Consider the following 19,132-nt stretch of genomic DNA (forward strand, 5'->3'; position numbering starts at 1 on the left):
TTTTTTATTTATTTATGGATTTTCTATTTCAGTTATTACATGTGCTATTAATCTCAGGCTCTCTTCCACAGCGTGTCTTTTATCCTGTATTCCTTCTCTCACCCTAACCGATCGCAGCAGATGGCCGCCTTTCCCTGAGCCTGGTTCTGCTGGAGGTTTCTTCCTGTTAAAAGGGAGTTTTTCCCTCCCACTGTCGCCAAAGTGCTTGCTCATAGGGGGTCATATGATTGTTGGGTTTTTCCTCTGTATGTATTATTGTAGGGTCTACCTTATAATATAAAGTGCCTTGAGGCGACTGTTGTTGTGATTTGGCGCTGTACAAATAAAATTGAATTGAATAAGCTTCGGTGGAAGCACAACCATCTTGGTTGATCAAAGAAACAAATAAATCACTCACATAAGCAATGCTAGTCTCGAGTGATTGAAAAGCAGGCAATTGAACTTGACATTTGACTTCTCATCCAAGATGCTTTTCACACACAGTAGCTAGGAAGAAACTACCCACAGAGACCGAAACCCTTTTCTGTATGACACTGTAAACCGGATTTTAAATGTTGAAAAGGTTGACATTTTAACGCTGAAATCTGCAGCGACTTACGGTAGTTACTTTTGGAGCCATGCATGGGAGGAATTGCAGTTTCTTAGTACTTCCATGGCTCTCGAGTTTGCGGTTACCGTTTTGCTGGTGACTAACAGACAAGCCCAATATTAGCATGTCCAGTGGAAAGAGCCAACGCAAACAAACTTATCCACAGAGCAACAGATTTGGAAAACGAAGTCTTTTAATGTGTTTTTCTTTTCCCTGAATGCACTAAGGTTGTTTTCATCACTTTTTAGGCTGATAATATTTTCAGTGTCACTGTTCTATGGCTAAACGGGCTGGTTCTTATTCAGCGACTTTTTACTCTGAGCACTCAAAGCACTTTATACAACGTGCCTCATTCACACAAGCACTTTTTTCCTATGCTCTTTCTATGGAAGTGTTTTCTGTCTAACATTCACACACTACCTGGGTTAGTATATTGCCCAAGAATATTTGTCATGCAGACTTGAGCAGACGGGCATCAAACCACCAACCTTCTGATTAGTATGTGACCTGGTCTACCTTCTGAGCTACAGACCACACAAATATCTAATGTATATCTCATGCCTATTACAGGTTACATTTTAAATATAGTAGTTCTTAGGTGTCTCTCTGCATATGTCACTGCTTAGTATTGACTCTGACCCTTCATTGTACATTTTGGGTAACATGTGCGCCTGTTCCACACTGGACAAAAAAAACCCAGAACAGTTTAAAGAATGAAATTAGAGCCCAGTAAAGAATTACTAAGACAGCAAGAGACGAGATTTTTATGATGCTTTTATAAAACAAGGGAAACAAAAAGGTAATAAAGAGATTTTCAGCAGAAATAAATAGAGATAAAATGAGCCATCTGTAACACTTGAATTTGTGTACAAATAGAAAAATATCTTTCCTTGGTTTATGTTTGATTAAGGTTTATTCAGAAAAACCACATGTTTTGACTGAAACTGACTGAGAATTTAGTTCAGGCGTAAAGAAGCAAAGAAATAAAGTTTCACTTCAGGTGTGGAGTAGTGAAGCCTTTTATTTGCTCACACTGTTTTCTCCATGCTCACGCTGGTCTGAGTGGCGCTAGCGTTGGTGCATGTAGGAACGCTGTACTTGGCGAGGACAGATTTAAACTGCAGCAGCGTGGCGTCGGTTCGAACCCCCGTTGGATCAAAGTGAGTCCGACTCACTCTGAAGCCAGCTTCTGTCAGGTACTGAAGGAACTTGTTCAACCTGTGCACAGAACAAAGTATTTACAGCGAGGTGCACTCAAACTGATCCTGACTAGTGTTTGGCCTGTTTTTGTACTTTGGTCATTAGTTTCCTATTTGTTGCAAAGTCACCAAAATGTGAAAATACCTGAATTCTTGAGAGAGTTTGGTAAAGGTCACTCACTTGGGCATATTCATGCCACGAATGCTGTGGCGATGGATGCTGTAGTAGAATGGTGGGTGATCCAGAGCGGCATCAGACTTGAGCTTTTTCACAAAGTTCCCAGATTCATCTGCAATCTTCCTCTTTCCTATGGGAAAATTCAAAATTATACCTCAACAGAAAACTGGAAATGAAGAAGTCAAAAATCATTTTTATGTAACGTCATATATGTTATACTGAATACTGAATATGTCTGAAATAATGCAGTAAAGGAAATTTTTAGGACAAAACTACAATAGTTTTTTTAATAGATGATGCCTGTAAAAAGTGTTAAAATTAAGACCAAGTAGTTAATTTATTCATCATGAATCTCTTTAATGCAGGAAAGGCTTGCACTGCCCTCTAGAGGACACATGCATGCTTAGAGTATGGCCGTCTGTGTACACAGTCTTTACTCCTTTCCCTTGTCTGCTGCAGGTTTTCACTCAGTTGTCCATGTGTGTGAAAATATTTCACACCAAGTAGGAGGCCTGAGTGAATAATGGAGGCTTAGAAAACTTTGACTCACCAGACTGATCAGCAGCACCCGACTCCTCTCCAGTGTTTAAGGTCTTAATGACAACGCCGCACTCCACTGCAGAAGAACAGAAGATCCTTTTAAGATTCAACCATGTCAACATCAGACCCATGTTACAGATGATAGATTGGTACCTTGGTTGGTGAGAGCAGACGGTCCGTGGACTAAAGACTTGAGGGTGTTGCACTCAGACTCATAGATCAGGGTTTTGACAAGCGGCTGGATATCATCCATGCTGTGCTTCACAGCTGCAGAAAGCATCCTTCTCAGAAAGCCTGTGTTAAATAGAGGACCAGACCTGCACATGCACACATACACAAACAGCTTGGTAAGTATTTGGACAATGACACTTTAACTCTTTGCTTGTGTACACAACTTCATAGGATTTTAAATGAAAGTCTTTAACAAAAGTATTAACTTTGTAGCACCATTTACATTTTGTATTACCATCTGTGTGTATTATTGTAGGATCTACCTTACAAATAAACACTTTGAGGGAGCTGTTGTTGTGATATCAGCGATTTTTCATAAACAGCCCCCCACTTTCAGAGGCTCAAACGTAATTGGACTGACTAACAAAGTTTTAAATATAAGGAATGTAAAATGTAAACAAAGCATCCTTCAAACTAAAGAAGAGAGGAAGACGGAATTGGCAGCTCGCACATCTGAAAAGACGTGCAAGCGCAGTTTGGAAAAACATACAGGTTTTCGAGCAGCACATTCTCCCATCCAGATGATATCTTTTTCAGGGAATACCTTGCATATTTAGACTTTAGATGGGTTATTTAGTCTAATTAAGGAAGGCATTAGAGGAATAGAGAACTAGGGCCAGGATGAGCCACACAGTTTTAAAATAGTTCTTGATTGTTGGTTCTTGTGGTGATATCATGCTTTTATCTCTTTCTGGACTCTTTACAAGCTTGTTTTTATCATTAAATTATGCACCCAGTTTTTGTGGGTGTTAGATGCATCCTTCAATAACAAAAATGGTTTAAAGTATCAGGATTTTGGTAAAGCATTTCTTTCACTGGCCATTAAATAATTTAATTGCCACAAAAATGTTTTAAATTAAATGTTAGCACAAGGATAAGTGGAGGAGAATGGATGTTAACACCAAACTATTACAGCTACATGAGAACGCAGCAGTCTGTGACTGGTGTTGCTATGTGCAGTTTACCATAGAGGTCCCAGCTGCACTGCTGTTTTTCCAGGCAGACTTCCATGACAGTTGCAGGGTAATGTGTCTGAAACAAACAGGCATTAGAACACGATGATGAGGTAACTTCAGCATCTTATTAAAATTAAAATTATTTGCTACAGCTCACCAAATATGTGACAGATTCTTAAATTGCTTTAATGCTTCAATGCTTTAATGCTTCATGACGAGGCTCCGGTCCATTCGCACCAGAACCTCTCGCCATAAGAACAGTTTCTTCCCCTCTGCTGTTGGACACATGAACAATAACCATATGACTGTACCCGCCACTAACACATGACCCTACGCTGTGTCACTGCATCATTCTATGTTTGGCACTGATCACCACCTGCACTCATGTATATATCTTTCAACGTAGCACTCTTAATTCTTATTCTCATGTATATATCTCATGTATATCTCATGCACATATCTTCAACGTAGCACTCTTAATTCTTATTCTCATGTATATATCTCATGTATATCTCATGCACATATCTTCCACGTAGCACTTTTAATTCTTATCCCTACTTTTTTTTTTTTCCATGTCTATTTAAGTGCTATTTATGACAGCATGTTTGCACTGAAGCACCGCAGCAATTTCCTAATGTTGTAAACCTGCTCAACATTTGGCAATAAACCCCATTCTGATTCTGATTCTGATTCTGATTTAAAAGCTTGTAAATAATCCTCTACAGTATATGATTTTCAGCCACTCACCATCCACCATGTTTCCCTGTTTGAGGAACACTCTCTCCTCACACCACTGGCAGTGCATCAGTTTTCGTAACTTCTTGGCTGACTCATCAGCTTGCACAGGACCTCTGAGGACTCTCACAACCACCAGCACAAAATGCTCTAATGCCACCGCTAGCAGCACCTCAATGCCCTTGTTGCAGCGTGCTGCCGCTCTGCAGCAGATGGAAGTTAATCAGTATAAAAAGCTGATTTAATTCTGCATCACATCCCACATTAAAATAAAAACAGCCTACCGGGCGACAGTCGCCACGACCATTCGTGCTGCCAACTCCTTGTAGTATTCGGTACGTACAATGTGGCAGCCATAGTGACGCAGGGTGACGTTGGGTGACTTGGCATAAAGGGAGCTCGTGTCTGTGGATGTCACAGAGATGATGCCCAGGTTTCGGACGTTTCTGAAGGCAGCATCCAAGTAGTTCACTGCCGTACCGAATGGATCTAGGTGACTGAAACATTCATGAAATAGAAAGTAGAAATTTTTTAATGACATTCTGACAGAATTGGGACCTCCCATAAACCCATAACACAGACTGTATTTAGATTCATAACATGAAAACCCTACAAAGATGAAGCTATAGTCAAAGATTATATTGAAATAGGGTCATAACCACTTTGAAAGGGAACCTGTTGTTTTGAAACTGGACAAGATGAGAAATAAATGTTTCCAATTCAACTAAGAAACTAAGAGACACTTAAAACTTATGTAGTTGTTCATCACAAGTTAGACTCAACCTGAACGATCGCATTTTGACTAACTGGATCAAAATAAATGTCATGTTAAATGAAACTTGAAACTAGGGATTGAGTCTATAAACACTTCAGTTCAGAGGTGTGGACTCGAGTCACATGACTTGGACTCGAGTCAGACTCGAGTCATTAATTTTATGACTTTAGACTTGACTTGAAAAAATGTTGTAAGACTTGTGACTTGACTTGGACTTTTACACCAATGACTTGGGACTTGAATTGGACTTGAACCGGTTTACTTGAAAAGACTTGATATTTCACCCCAAATATAAAATTTAACATGCATATTATATAGAGATTGAAAATGTGACGTCATTCACGGGTAGAACCGCAAAGGATTCTGGGAACTCGTGGCAAGCGGTACTAGCACGCAGGCTTTCAATTGAAATCAGTTAAACAGCGATAAAAAGAAACAAAAATGTCAAGAAGCCGTTGTATTATTAACTGCAATAGCCGGTCGCATGACAGCCACGGGAAGCCGACGGGTAAAGAGATCGGTTGTTATCGGATTACGTCGTTGAAGAGAAATTGTTCGAGCCATGTTTCCGAAGTAACAAAGACGCGACGGATGGCCTGGATTGCAGCCATTCAAAGATCAAATATAACGTCCCAGAACACTCCAGCTCACAGGTTAGTCTGCTCCAAGCATTTACACGAAGGTCAGTGTTTTTTAGTAGTTAATACGTCATTTTCATAACATAATTGGTGATATAGGTTACAAGCAAGTCTGGCGCTGAACAGAAATTGTCGCGCTATGCTCCTTTATTTATTGTGCATAAATAGTGAATTGTCCTGACACAATATTGCGTTTCGCTTCTGTTATTATGGTACATTGACAAAAACATATACTTTTATTCACAGGATAAAACAGGTTTTTTGTATCACTAATTGCCCAGTACGATTACAGCATACAATATTATTGTCACTGCTACATTTCTGTAACGCGTACCAGAAATTATTTCCACTACTAATTAATTACCGTTGAGCTCAAAGGTCCTATTAATAAACGGTTAAGGAATGTGTATTTATGATGACGATTTGTGAGACTGGTAAACTTATGATACGTACGATGGTCTTTCGTTCTACACGGTGCATTTCAAGGTCCTGCACCCATCCGTCGGTAAACTGTACCTGGGCTTGTTGCAGTGACCTGAAGTTACTAAACTTCATGAGTGTATGCACTCACTCCAAGAACCGTATGATTATAAATATGCATATAAATATGCTACGATGAGATAGCTGACTTCATCTAACTAGCAAATGTTGTCCAGGCTACGTTGGTGATGCAGTTTTTTTTAATGTGTATGATATTTTTGTCATGCGATTTTAAAGCTGGTCCTACAACCGCATCCAAGAATAACATGCAGCTTATCTCAGAACTGTCGGTGAAAATTATTCTTGGAGCTAGGTTTAATTGAGCTGCATTCTAAAGAGGTGCAATTTCACAATTTGTGTATATTTTCTAAGTTCACTATTTTGTCATGTGTTGAGAAAAACACAGATTTTAAAATTACATGGTCTAATATTTACATTTAGCATAACTGCAACATACTTTTTCGTTTTGTTTTTTTTAAAGACTCGAAAGAACTTGAAATTCAAAATTTCAGACTTGTGACTTGACTCGGACTTTTACACCAGTGACTTGAGACTCGACTCTGACTTGCCTGACATTACTTGAGACTTGACTTGAGACTTGAGGATAAAGACTTGAGACTTACTTGAGACTTGCAAAACAATGACTTGGTCCCACCTCTGCTTCAGTTACAGTAACTGAGTAACTGAGGTTAACTTTTATGACTCAGCGTTACTAACTTGCCATGTAAAAGATACCCTGCACACTTACATGTAGTCAAAAGGTCGCAGGTGCATGATGACATTAGCATCCATTTTGACGACCTCAACAGTAGCAATGGGCACTCCTTCGACCTCATCGCTGGGCCCGTCAGACCCCCGGGGAACTCGCATGCCTCCGTCCACTCGGATGTTGTTTAGCTTGCAGTTCTCTTTGATCATTTTGACACATGTCTCACTGATATCTGTTATAGTAACTCTCACAGCATTAAGAAGATGCTTCGCCCACTGGAGGCCCATGATGCCTGAAAGGTGGCAAAGAAGAAATGTTGTGGAATTTCATTGCTGATTAGCTAATACTGCTGAGACATGATGTAAATTTACTTTCTGTGTCACTGCAAAGAACAAACAGCCTTCCAGCCTCTTAATAACTGATTTGAACTAAACTAAGCTTAATGAATAGAATTTTTATAGGAAAAATAAACAAGATTATGCTAAAACTTCTGTTATTTTATAGTTTGTTTGTTTTTTAAGGTTTTGGTTTGAACTCCTGACTAAAATGAAACTCTTCCGTGGAGTTCTGTACATTTCATACTCACCTGTGGCTCCAAAAGCATCCAGACACTCAACAGGGTTTCTCTCCTCGGCCAAAACAGCCAGCGAACAAAACACCAGCTGCCTGAAACAAAACCCCACAAATTCCACTTTAATTTCTCAACATCAGAGACATACTGGACATATTTTAACAAGAGCTCATCTCCACCTGTTGGGCTTCATCTTGCGATTGAAGTAGGTGTCACTCTTCTGCGGAGTGGTGTGGTTTGGGAGGAGCTGAACATTTGTTCCGAGTTCTTTCATGATTTCGTAGGCTTGACCTGACGGACCTGTTTGCACAATAAAGCAGACGGAGAGATCAGTTCTTTATCACTAATACCTTGTGATTTTGCAGAACAAAAACAGGACCTTATGCATTCATACCAGTTCATTTTGATTTTTGACTAACCATTTGTTTCTTTACTTCTTACTTGCTATGATCCAAAACCTGAGTTCATTTGTGTTTCTTTGACATTTTTTATGAGCTCAACATTTATGACTTTTGTAAATATAATTTTTGGGGGTTAAATAAATGAAAACCCTATTTTTCTAATAATTCCTGTGACGACTCCTGCTTTTTTTCAACTCGGTCCATCACAGTCCCCACCACAGTTTGTCCAGTTTTGTAGCCAATCATAGGCCCAGCTGTCTTAAACAGTCTATTCAGTTGGCAGTTGTGATGCTGCTTCCCCAGCAGACCACAGCAAAGTACACGGTGCTCACCACAACTGATAGAAAATCTCCAGCAATGTTCAGAGTGTGGATACCTAGGAACTCATATTCCTCTACCACATCAACATTCTACGCCAAGACAGACAAAAGCTGTGTAGCAATCGCTGCTTCTCTGATCTTATTCACACTGCGAGTTGGACAAAGTCTGATGTGTTCAAAGAGTAATGCTCAAGTAGTCAGCAATCCATGAGACGGTGGACATGTTTACTGAGATTTTCTTTCTTGGAGTGGGAGCAGGATTGCACTGGAGAAATCAAAGATGAAACTTTTACTATCTAGACCGAAGTAAGCTCTCTGCAGCATCGAGATGATTGTGCCAATATAGAATTATATTTGTGTCACAAATCACAAACAATCATAATCTGAGACATTAGTTGTGTTTATTTTTGAATGGTACTCCTGGTCCATCTCTGATTGTTTCTAAAATGTTAAAATTGTGTCCATTTCACTCATGCTACAACGAACAGCCATTTTTTTTCCAACACCTCCCCCCAGATGTTTGATTGGATGGAGATCTTGGAAATCTCAAGGCCAAGACACAATCTTCATGTTGCTGAGATCTTTATTGAAGCATTTTTTGTGATATGGCAGGAGACATGGTTTTGCTGAGAGAGGCCACAGTCACCAGAGAACATGGTTATGATGCAGGGCCTGCCTCTGATAGATCACCGTCTTCCCAAAGTGCATTCTGCTTTGTTCTCTTATTTATTATTATTATTATACTCTTATTTAATTTATCTCTTTATTTTCAAATAGCTGTACAGCACTTTGTCTGAAAGCGCTTTATAAATAAAGTTATTATTATTATTATTATTATTACTACTACAAGTAAACATGACAGCTCATGGTCAACTTCTTCAAGTGGCCCTGGGTCCAGACCTGCCATAAAACACCTTTCATTTGGGAGATTTTCTGGAAGTCATAATATAAACTTCACTTCACCTCTGAGGGAACTTTTATGATTTTTATCAATACTGCAACTGTAAACGTCAGCTTAGCTCAGTGTTTCTTACTTGGCTCTTCAAACAGGACATCTGAGGTCCCGGAGTAGCTAGCCTCAGTCTCCCCTTTGTTTACGTGGCGTTTCAAGTGGCTAATCATGTCCGTCTTCCTGGCAATGGTAACAGAGCACACTACGCAGTGGTAGTGAGCGACGTGTCTCCCAGATGCCTACAGGGAAAGAATACAAACAACAAAGTGATAAAATATAAGCCCAGATCATTCTCTCACAAGAAAAAGGAATATGCAATATGCTGATAATATGAATTTAATGTTGCTGTAGTGTCCTGTATTGCCACATTCCGTATTTTCCGCACCATGAGGCGCACTTAACCCTTGTCCTCCTGATTTCCATACACCTGTGGTCCTCAGGGGTCAAAAACGACCCGATGTCATTTGAGTGTTTTTTCAAGTACAAGGAAAATTGTCAATCAATTCAGTGTTCACCTTAGTTTTACTTAAGATTAACATATTAACACAAAATTTACCTTTCATTTTGCAATTTAGGGCCACCAGACCTTGTTTACATAAAGTATTTGTATTTATTTATATTTGTATCTGTTTTTGAGCGAAAATAAAACGAAACAATAAAATATTTAAATGTTTAGATTATTTTGACTATCTGACTAACCACAGAGTGCTGTATGTTAAACTTTAGTGAGAATGTTTTTTTGAATCATTAAAATTTTTAAATGGCAGCACATAATCACACCTGTGGTCCTCAGGGGTCAAAAATGACCCCATATGGTTTGAAGTGGATTTTTCACCCACTCGCTAGCTTCCACCTAAACATGATATAGCCATGTTCTGACTGAGAGATTTCTGAAAGTATTAAAACGTACAGCTCTGCCATCACTTCCAACATAAATGAAGACAGAAAACTAAACAGCAGTGACGTTTGTAGGGTTACTGAAGTTGGACTAGCTGGTATATATTGATTTGCTACATGATTGCTAGCGACACATCTATGTTAGCATAACATAAACAGTGAAGCTGGAGGATGATCGCTAACTTTTTTCCACTCAATAAAAGTTAACGTGAGGGTTCCTGATGGTTAGGGACAAATGCAATCGCATGGCAGGATGCTGTAAACGGACCAAAGTTCAGTCAGGAGAACAAATGAGATAATCCATCCACAATACGAGGTTAGTCATTAATATACTGCAACAACATGGGAATAGAGCAGCTGCCAGAGAATTCAGCATTAATGAATCAATGGTACAGAAGTGGAGGAAGCAAGAAGAATGAGTTTAATAAAGTTTGACTTATCTGACTGTTTTGTTTCGCTTAATGCGCCTTATGTATGAAAACAGACCCATTCATCAACAGTGTCGATGAATCAAAAACAGATACAAATATAAACCCGCCTTATGGTCTGAAAAATAGGGTACATAACCCAAAATTACTGTTTGTTATAGTATCATATCATCCCAACAGAGCAGTTTGCTCTCAGCTCCTAGTTTGGATTTGGAAGCCAGACATCCTCTCTACTTTTACGATTAGGCTTCAAACTTTCCTTTTTGATAAAGCATATAGTTAGGGCTGGATCAGGTGACCCCGAATCTTCCCTTAGCTGTGCTGCAACAGGCGAAGGCTGCTGGGGGATCCCCATGATGAGTATTTCTTCTTTCACTCACCTTTTTTGCTCACTGTGTGGTTATACACCACTCTGCATTTAATTATTATTCATCTCTGGCTCTCTTCCACAGAGTGTCTTTTGTCCTGTCCCCTCTCCCATTAGCGCCAACCGGTAGCAGCAGCTGGCCGCCCCTCCCTGAGTCTAGGTCTGCTGGAGGTTTCTTGCTGTTAAAACTTTTCCTTTTAAAAAAGTTTAAAAGTTTTTCCTTCTCACTATCACCAAGAGTTTGGTGGTCATTTGATTGTTGGGGTTTTCAACAACCACTGTATGAATAAAATTTCATTGAACTAAATACGTTAAGCATAAGGAAGGAGGCCGAGGACTAGTGAGCGTCAGAACCACTATTGAAGATGAAACAGCAAAAATCTGTAAGTACAACAAGAAGATGCCCACAATTGCTCATGTGCTTAATGAGGACCTCAGGCAGCAGAAAGAGCAGCAAGAACAGGAGTCCCCTGCATCGCATGCATCACCAGCAGATAGAAAATGTGTCTCATAGAACAAAAATCCTACCAACGCCTGGACAAAGCTTTGCTGACACACAGCACAGAGGCAGACGGCAATGTGCAATCTACTCTTACACACTGTAACGTTAAAGATCCATTTATTTTTTTCATTTCAGCACTTTAGCCCTGCACACTCAGGAAGTCTTAAAACTTGTTAATTGTTACCTGTATTTATGTTTATCTTATTAGCATTTTATTGTTTACAAAAACCTAAATGATGTGTGTATGTGTTTTGTGTCTCACATGATCTCCGCTGAGGCTGGGCTTAACATTTCTGCAGGGCAGGTGACAGATGCACATCCTGTAGCCTGTTCAAAGAAACAGTTTTCACATTTTGATACAGAAGAAGATCCCTGGAGTACAAACAGTGACCACACCCTTATCCAGGACAAATTTAAACACAAAATATGATCCAGCATCAGTCACACAGAAGAAACAACTCCTTGCTGCTGCAGATTTGAGTTGAAACCAGATGACTGCTGGTTATTGTTGTATGTGTGTCGATTTGTATTGTTCCTACCTTCAAACTCTGCATACACTTTCCAATGGAGGTTCTGCAGGTGTCGGCGGAGTTTGTGGCTGTAACAGGCCTTAAATTTCTCCTCAGGACACAGAGGACACGATTTCCGCCCAGCTTTTGAGCGAAAAAGGCAAAAATCAGCACAACACTAATCAACTGCTTTATTGATTAAAATAAATTGGTTGGTGTGTGACCTATTACATAACTGTATTTCAAATGTAAAAAATAAAATAAAATACAGGACTGAATCAATATTTGCTTTGTCCATAAATGTCTGAATGGTAAAAGCTGATACATCCTGATACAACGTCTGAAACTGTGAAAATTTTCAATCATGTAAAATCTGACACATCTGATCACATTTGACAGGACTCAAAAAAATTACTGAAGTAATTATTAGAGTATCAATAATTACTGATTCATTGTCAACTAACCTCTTAAACACATACTAATTTCAACCTTGTGCATTTACTATCAGTGTGCTTTGATGTGTAATTTAACCTCAAACCAATACTATCGGCTGATATTAACTATTTGCAAGCCCTATTAGTATCAATATTTAATATGGCCAATAAATGAACATTTTAAAATTAAACACCCTTCAACCATGTGTTGCTGTTTTTCCCAGGAAATGCCACTCTGTATATTCCCAGTTGGCAACACACGATGAGCTAACACCAGCAGAATTGAGCAAAGTGTAAATGATTAAATAAATAGCTCCACATAACTAATGTTAGGGAAATCTGTTTGTATATCATGTGTCTGAAAGAAAAAGAAACACAGCTAACATATCACAATATTGGATTTTTGAAATGACCAAATATCAGTATAACTCTAAAAATCCTCTATCGGTCGGGATCTAGAAGTAATGGTATTTGTTACTTGCTGTTTTGTTTGTCTCTCCTGTAGTTTGTGTTTTGTCCCATCTTTACTGGTCTCCCTATATTCTTATTTTTTTCATTTTACCCTCTGACCAGGATGTGCCTGAGCCTGGTTCTGCGAGAGGTCTCTTCCTGTTATAAGAGAATGTTTCCTTCCCACTTTCCCCAGGTACTTGTTTACAAGGGATCATGAGATCATTGAGATGCACTCTACAGAAGTGTTTTTGCCTTTTTAAACTTAACAAGAATTGTTGCACATTTGTACAGCTGTTTGTATTTTCAGTTCAATATCTGTCAATTTAAATGCCTATCGTTGTCCCTTAAAGTTCACTAAAATGTATCACCCTGCACTATAAAAACAAAGAGTGATTAACAAGTATGAAATGGATTCCTTAAGAAATGATTGTCAAATACACACTGAAGGTGAGGGATTGTTATTGTGTCATTTAGCTACTTTATTGGTATTAGCTAAATAATTACATAATCAATAAGCTAACATAGGACAATGAAAAGCTGTTCTTTTTTAAAACGATAATATTTCATAATACTCCCACCACAGTGTTTCTATTTGACGACAGTATTCTCTGAGTGTCAGCATTCTCTATAACCAAAGAGTCTAGAGCTCTTTCATCTCATCTGACCAAAGGACATATCCGTATAATCTGTCTCTAGGTTATCCTTAACATACTTCAGGCTGGCTTGAAGGCATCTCTTCTGCAGAAGTAAAGTTTTTCCCGACCTGCAACATAATGGTCCCTTCCTGTGCATAGTTGTTGTGAGTCTCCTCACTATAGTTCCCGGCTTGGCTATTATTGGTTATTCACTAGTGTCTTGGTAGTTTTACTGGAGTCTTTATACACATCTGTCACTATTCATTTTTTTATTTTTCACTTGCCTGTTCTTTACTGTGTGCCTCTCTTTGAATTTCTTCATTACTTTTCCCTCCAGTTCTTGACACTTGGAATATCTGTGATAACTTTGTATATCCATCGTTTTTTATTATTGTTTTTTCTTAAAGTATTTACTGTGTACTATAATAATAATTAATTCTAAGGAAAACTTTCTAAGGAAGTTTTGTAAGGAAAACTACTATGTTTAGAAATGCTATGTTGAAAATCTCACGGGGGGAGGGGGGGGTATAAATTTTGTTCTAATATGTAATTGTTCAATAACAAATCAACAAGTCTTTAAATCTGCCCGTCTGTCACTGACTGTCTAATAAAAACTAAAGAAATGAATTTACCACCACTGAGGTCAACCAGCATCTCAAGGCCCTCCAGTTTAGTTTGAATGGAGAGGTGTCTCTCTATTTGGAGAAAAACAGAACACTTGTTATATTATTACAAAGACCAGTTAAAGTTTAGTCATTATTGCTACCTGATTTAATTCTGATGAGTACAGGAATGCAGCTGTTATGCAAATCCTAACAAAAATCGAGTTGTATTTAATTACCAGCGGTTGTGATGGAGGGTTTGGCATCATCATCTGTGGCACTTTCACTCTTCAGTGTCTCCTCAGCAACAAATGGTCCATCGCCCCCATCCCCACCTTCAGAAATGAAGAGAGAGAAAAGAAAAATACTTCCTTAACTATTTTAAAGGAGTTCAATGGCTCAAAGTTTTAATTATTATTATTATTATTATTATTATTATTATTATTATTATCATCATCATCATCATTGGTAGTAGTAGTAGTATTATTATATTTACCTCTATGACCAACTTCTCCAAAACTAGACAACTAATACCAAATTAATCACTACAGGTCAGAGGAAAATGATGGAAATTCGATTTTATGATTTTATTTCAATAAAAATAAAAAATATTTGACATCGTTTCACAAAACCTGAGAACAATAAAGTTAAGGAGTTGCCACTGAAGTTTACTCCCCACTTAAATTTGAATGCACTTAAAGAAAAAAAACAGCTCATTAAAAGAACATTTGGATTTTTCTCTACCACACACAACTGTTAAGTATGTCAGGCATAAGCATTTCAGATAAATGTCAGCAGAATACACTTTTTAGAAAAGTTACTAACAGACTTCTTTGAAGAGAAAGAAAAGCTTAACTTAAAAACAACATTAACAAGAACAAGAATAACATCACATCATGTTTCCAGACAGAGTTTCTTTATGTTTTACCCATTTGTGCTTCATCTGGCTTTATCTGTGATGCACGTTTAAGGAACAAGTGATCAACACGAGGCCCTCGCTAATCCTCTCAGACACTTGGGTTAGGCCTTTGTGAATCTTGAGACCCTTCTCCAATGTTATCCTTTTTCCAGGTATAAATGTAGGTATACAGTTTGTCCTTCAAGTGTTGTTGTTCCATCCACTGCCAAGCTTATCATTTTAGTCATTTCCATTTTTGTTTCATGGTTTAATGCCATGTGGTCCACAATTAAGTCTTCTTGCACTTCTTGTAGCCATAAATGGGTGGATCCAAACCACTATGTAGAGACTTGTCAAGACCCAAATACAGAGAACTGCAATAATGCAATCTAGAGGTGATGACGGCATGAATACGTTTTTCAATGTGTTTTGGGGGACGACAGGATTTTGCTTTGGTAATTTCATGTAATGGCGAAAACTAGTCAACTGCTTGCATAATTTAAAATAAATATTTAGAAACATTAAAGATTTCTAACAGTAGAAGAACAATAAGAAGGAAGTGGGCAAAGTGAACTCATCCATAGGGGTATTATTCTGAAGCCTTGTTTTCATTAAGGGTAAGAACATTTTGTGTTTACTGATCTTTGGCATCTTGTAGGCAGTTATATAGTAAAACTTAATTTGTTACAGAGTCAGCAAAAACAAGTCACTCACTATGTGCTCACAGCACAACAAAGACAGTGTTATTGTGGGGCTCAGTGTGAGGACTGAGCGAAATTTCAGGACAGAGCCGATGTTTTGGCACTGCAATAACAACTTGAGCCATCCACTTGAAGTGCAGATGACTCACTCGCCTGATAACGTAACTGGTTTAAATATTCTCCTCCTGAAAGTGAAACTCCATATTTCAGCCACAAAACTCCTCCTGTTCACAACTTTCAATCACAAAACTAACACTGGGACTCTTTAAAGCCATGAGCTTTTCAACTTCAAAAGGCAGCTTAGACATTTGTAAATATGGCCCTAAAAGTTCCTCTATCTTTAAAATTCCAACCTTTGGAACAAAGGGATATTTGTCCACAGGCTGACCTCATTTATATGACTTCCATAAATCACTGATATGAGAACACGTGTTGGCAAATGTGCATCTTGTAGTCCATCTTCTGCCCATTGTAGTTTTAATCCATCTGTCCTTAACAATGTGACACCCAGCATTACATTTTTAAGGACAATAGTGTAAGGTCATTATAATTAACAACACAAGGCTCTTGTCTTTACCCAAGTTCTTAGCAATTCTCCTAGCCACCTTTCCTTTCCTTGAAAAGAGTTACAGTCGAAATGTGGAGATTACTCTTGTTGTTTCAGGACAAACTGCCACAATTGCGATACCCTCTGAGGGTCGAGGGTAAAGCAGCTGTAATCTAATCATCTTTTTGATGTTTTCCAAAAAAAACAAAATTTTGACTTTTATCTCAAAATAGAATTACAAGTCTGAAAATAGTCTGAAATAATATTTTTTTCTTAATATGACCCTAACACTCCTTCGTAAAATGCTGCCCTGCTTTTTTTTTGTTAAATGTGAAACAGTGAATCTCAGGAAGCCAACATCTATCAGGTTAATATTTGACCAAATGACGAATGCTTACACTGGCAACATTAAAGCAAAGTTTTTCTGTCTTTAAGCATTTTTATCCAATAAAAGGTAGAAATAATGGAATTCTTTATCGTTACTGGAGTTATAGCAGAAACTGTTTTTACTGAAGGTTAAACTAAACTGTGGATGAATGCATCTGGACTCTTTGCTATCTGGGTCCATCAGTAAACTGTGTCTGATCAGTCTCTCTGCATTTCATCTTCACTTTCTCTCTCTTGCCTTTTGACCTTTCAGGTTTCAGCTGAATCATTAGATCTAAAATCAAACGTAGAATTAGGATTCAAATTCATCTAATGAAAGTTCAAGCTGGCTAAATGATGAGTATGGATATTAAATTAAAATGATACATTTTGGATCTAACTCAGGATGAACTTACTCAGAGTTAGTTGACTGAACTTACTCTGATCAGCTGTTCTGGAGCAACCCGGAGTTGCCGATCATAAAGTTGACCAACTCATATTTTATTTTTAAGCTAAGGTTTGCTGGACATGCTTCCTAGAATAGGGCCCTGAATTTGGGTCCACAGATGAAATGTTCACAAACATCACCAATGAAAACCAAAACCAGTTAAGCTGGAACACCGGTTAAAATAAATGAACAGTTTAAGCGGTATGAAGTGAGCGGCTCTGCGGTCCTGTAGTGCAGCTCCGTGATGAGACCAGGTTAACTGAAAACGCAACTCAAACCACATTAAAATCAGCAGATGTTCAAAGCCAGCTGCGCTATCTCATGAAACAGGAAGCGATAGCGGAGTACTATTACCGCCTCCCTTTTTGTCGTTGATGTTGTTGACTATTAGGTCCTATGGCGGAGCTCCATGCTGAGGCCCTCGTTTAGTTCCGCAGTTATAAACTCAAACTCCCGTTAAATAGGCTGCGTAGCATTAATAATGCCTGTAGTATGATTTATGCTGCATTGTATGTTTGCAAATTTAGCGACCAAACATGCAGGCGCTACAGTTTACCCACGTTTGTTATCGACGTCCTCCTGGTGTAGCTGAGCAGCGTCCGCCTCTTTAAGCTCCGCCATTACGAACTACAGCAGCACACACAGGAAATGTTCTATTCTACGTTCTTTACGTAGGGCGCGTTGTTTTAAACGCAATTTGACATTTTACGGAAGCGCATCGCATTCACGACAGAAGCGTGATTAATACACATTTTATAATCTAAAATGAGTTACTGTTGCAAATAAAATAATACCACACTCAGAATACCTGACAACGTGCTGAGGATAACCAGATACCTTCAGTGTCAAATTATGCAAGTAGCCTATAGAAAGTGAAGAAGAACTCTTACTGGTTCATTTCAATGATGTTGACAAAAAGAATTACAATATCAGAATATTTGTAATTATGACATACCTAATTATAAGATAATGTCTCCAAACAGGTTTTCCGTTTTTGTTGCAATATTTTGTCATGGAATTTTATTATTAAACTGACTGTTAAAAAATGAAATGATTAATGTAATGGCTAAAGGAATGAACCACCCATTCATATGGCAAACCAGTTTTGAGACAATTCCTAATTTTCCTAAGCAAACATGTGATAAGCATGTAATTACTCCACAAAGAATGTAAGCTTTTACACAATGACTGCAATGACTTATACATTGCTTTTGCATTAGGGTCACTACTGAGAACAGGAAGGCTGCGCAGAGCGTAATTAACACTACCCAAAAAATCACTGGCTGCGCTCTGCCACCCCTGCAGGCCATCGCCAGCTCCTCCTGTCTTGCATCCCACCACCTGTTTGACCCGCTACACACTGGCTGACTCCTCAGGTCAATCAGGTCCCACACTTCCACAAACAGCTTCTTCCCCTATTCAGACTGTTATTGTGGATTAAAGTTTTGGCCTGTCTTAGCAATGCAAAGACCCAAGCATATAAGTATATATAATATATAAGTAAGCATATCAGTATCAAGGAGAAGGCGGCACTCATACCGCTTAGTAATATCATCATCATCCTTCCGGCAGACAAGGGTAGGTGCACAGTTTTGCTAAACCAGGACAGACTATCATGAGAAAACTTTGTCACTGTCATTTACTGACAAAAATACATTGCATCTGGAAAGCATTTACAGCACTGCACTTGTTGCACATTTTCTCATGTTACAGCCTTATTGCAAAATAGAGTCATGTTGTTTTTCACCTCAAAGATTCTGTACACAATGCTCCATAATTGCAAAGTGGAAAAAAATTCGCTTTAAATTCTTGTAAATTTATTGAAAACAAAAATATAATATTTACAGTATTCACAGCCTTTAACATTACACTAAAAAACGAGCTTTGATACATCCTGTTTCCAGTAATCATCTATCAGATGTTTCTACAGTTTGGTTGGAGTCCATCTGTGGTAAATTCTCTTGACTGGACATGATTTGAAAAAGCACACACCTGTCTATTTAAAATCCCAAAGTTAACAGTGCAAGTCAGAGCACAAACCAAACTGAAGTCAAAGGAATTATCTGTAGAT

At 38.4% G+C, this 19,132-nt stretch overlaps 1 protein-coding gene across 1 annotated transcript; it reads right to left on the reverse strand.

The window, feature by feature from the left end:
- Positions 1-1,326: 1,326 nt before the first annotated feature.
- Positions 1,327-17,710, reverse strand: trmt1l (tRNA methyltransferase 1-like). Its single transcript, XM_004569340.4, has 16 exons — positions 17,622-17,710; positions 14,341-14,436; positions 14,132-14,194; positions 12,008-12,121; positions 11,731-11,795; positions 9,357-9,513; positions 7,781-7,901; positions 7,617-7,696; positions 7,070-7,322; positions 4,713-4,925; positions 4,441-4,631; positions 3,703-3,769; positions 2,660-2,823; positions 2,517-2,582; positions 1,970-2,096; positions 1,327-1,807 (listed from the first exon to the last, which is right to left on the reverse strand). The coding sequence occupies exons 1-16, from the start codon at positions 17,680-17,682 to the stop codon at positions 1,618-1,620; spliced, it is 2,028 nt and encodes a 675-aa protein (XP_004569397.2). The 5' UTR covers positions 17,683-17,710; the 3' UTR covers positions 1,327-1,617.
- Between the last annotated feature and the right edge of the window lie 1,422 nt (positions 17,711-19,132).

The sequence above is a fragment of the Maylandia zebra genome, linkage group LG17 (genome assembly GCF_041146795.1).
Source record: "Maylandia zebra isolate NMK-2024a linkage group LG17, Mzebra_GT3a, whole genome shotgun sequence".
Lineage (NCBI taxonomy): Eukaryota > Metazoa > Chordata > Actinopteri > Cichliformes > Cichlidae > Maylandia > Maylandia zebra.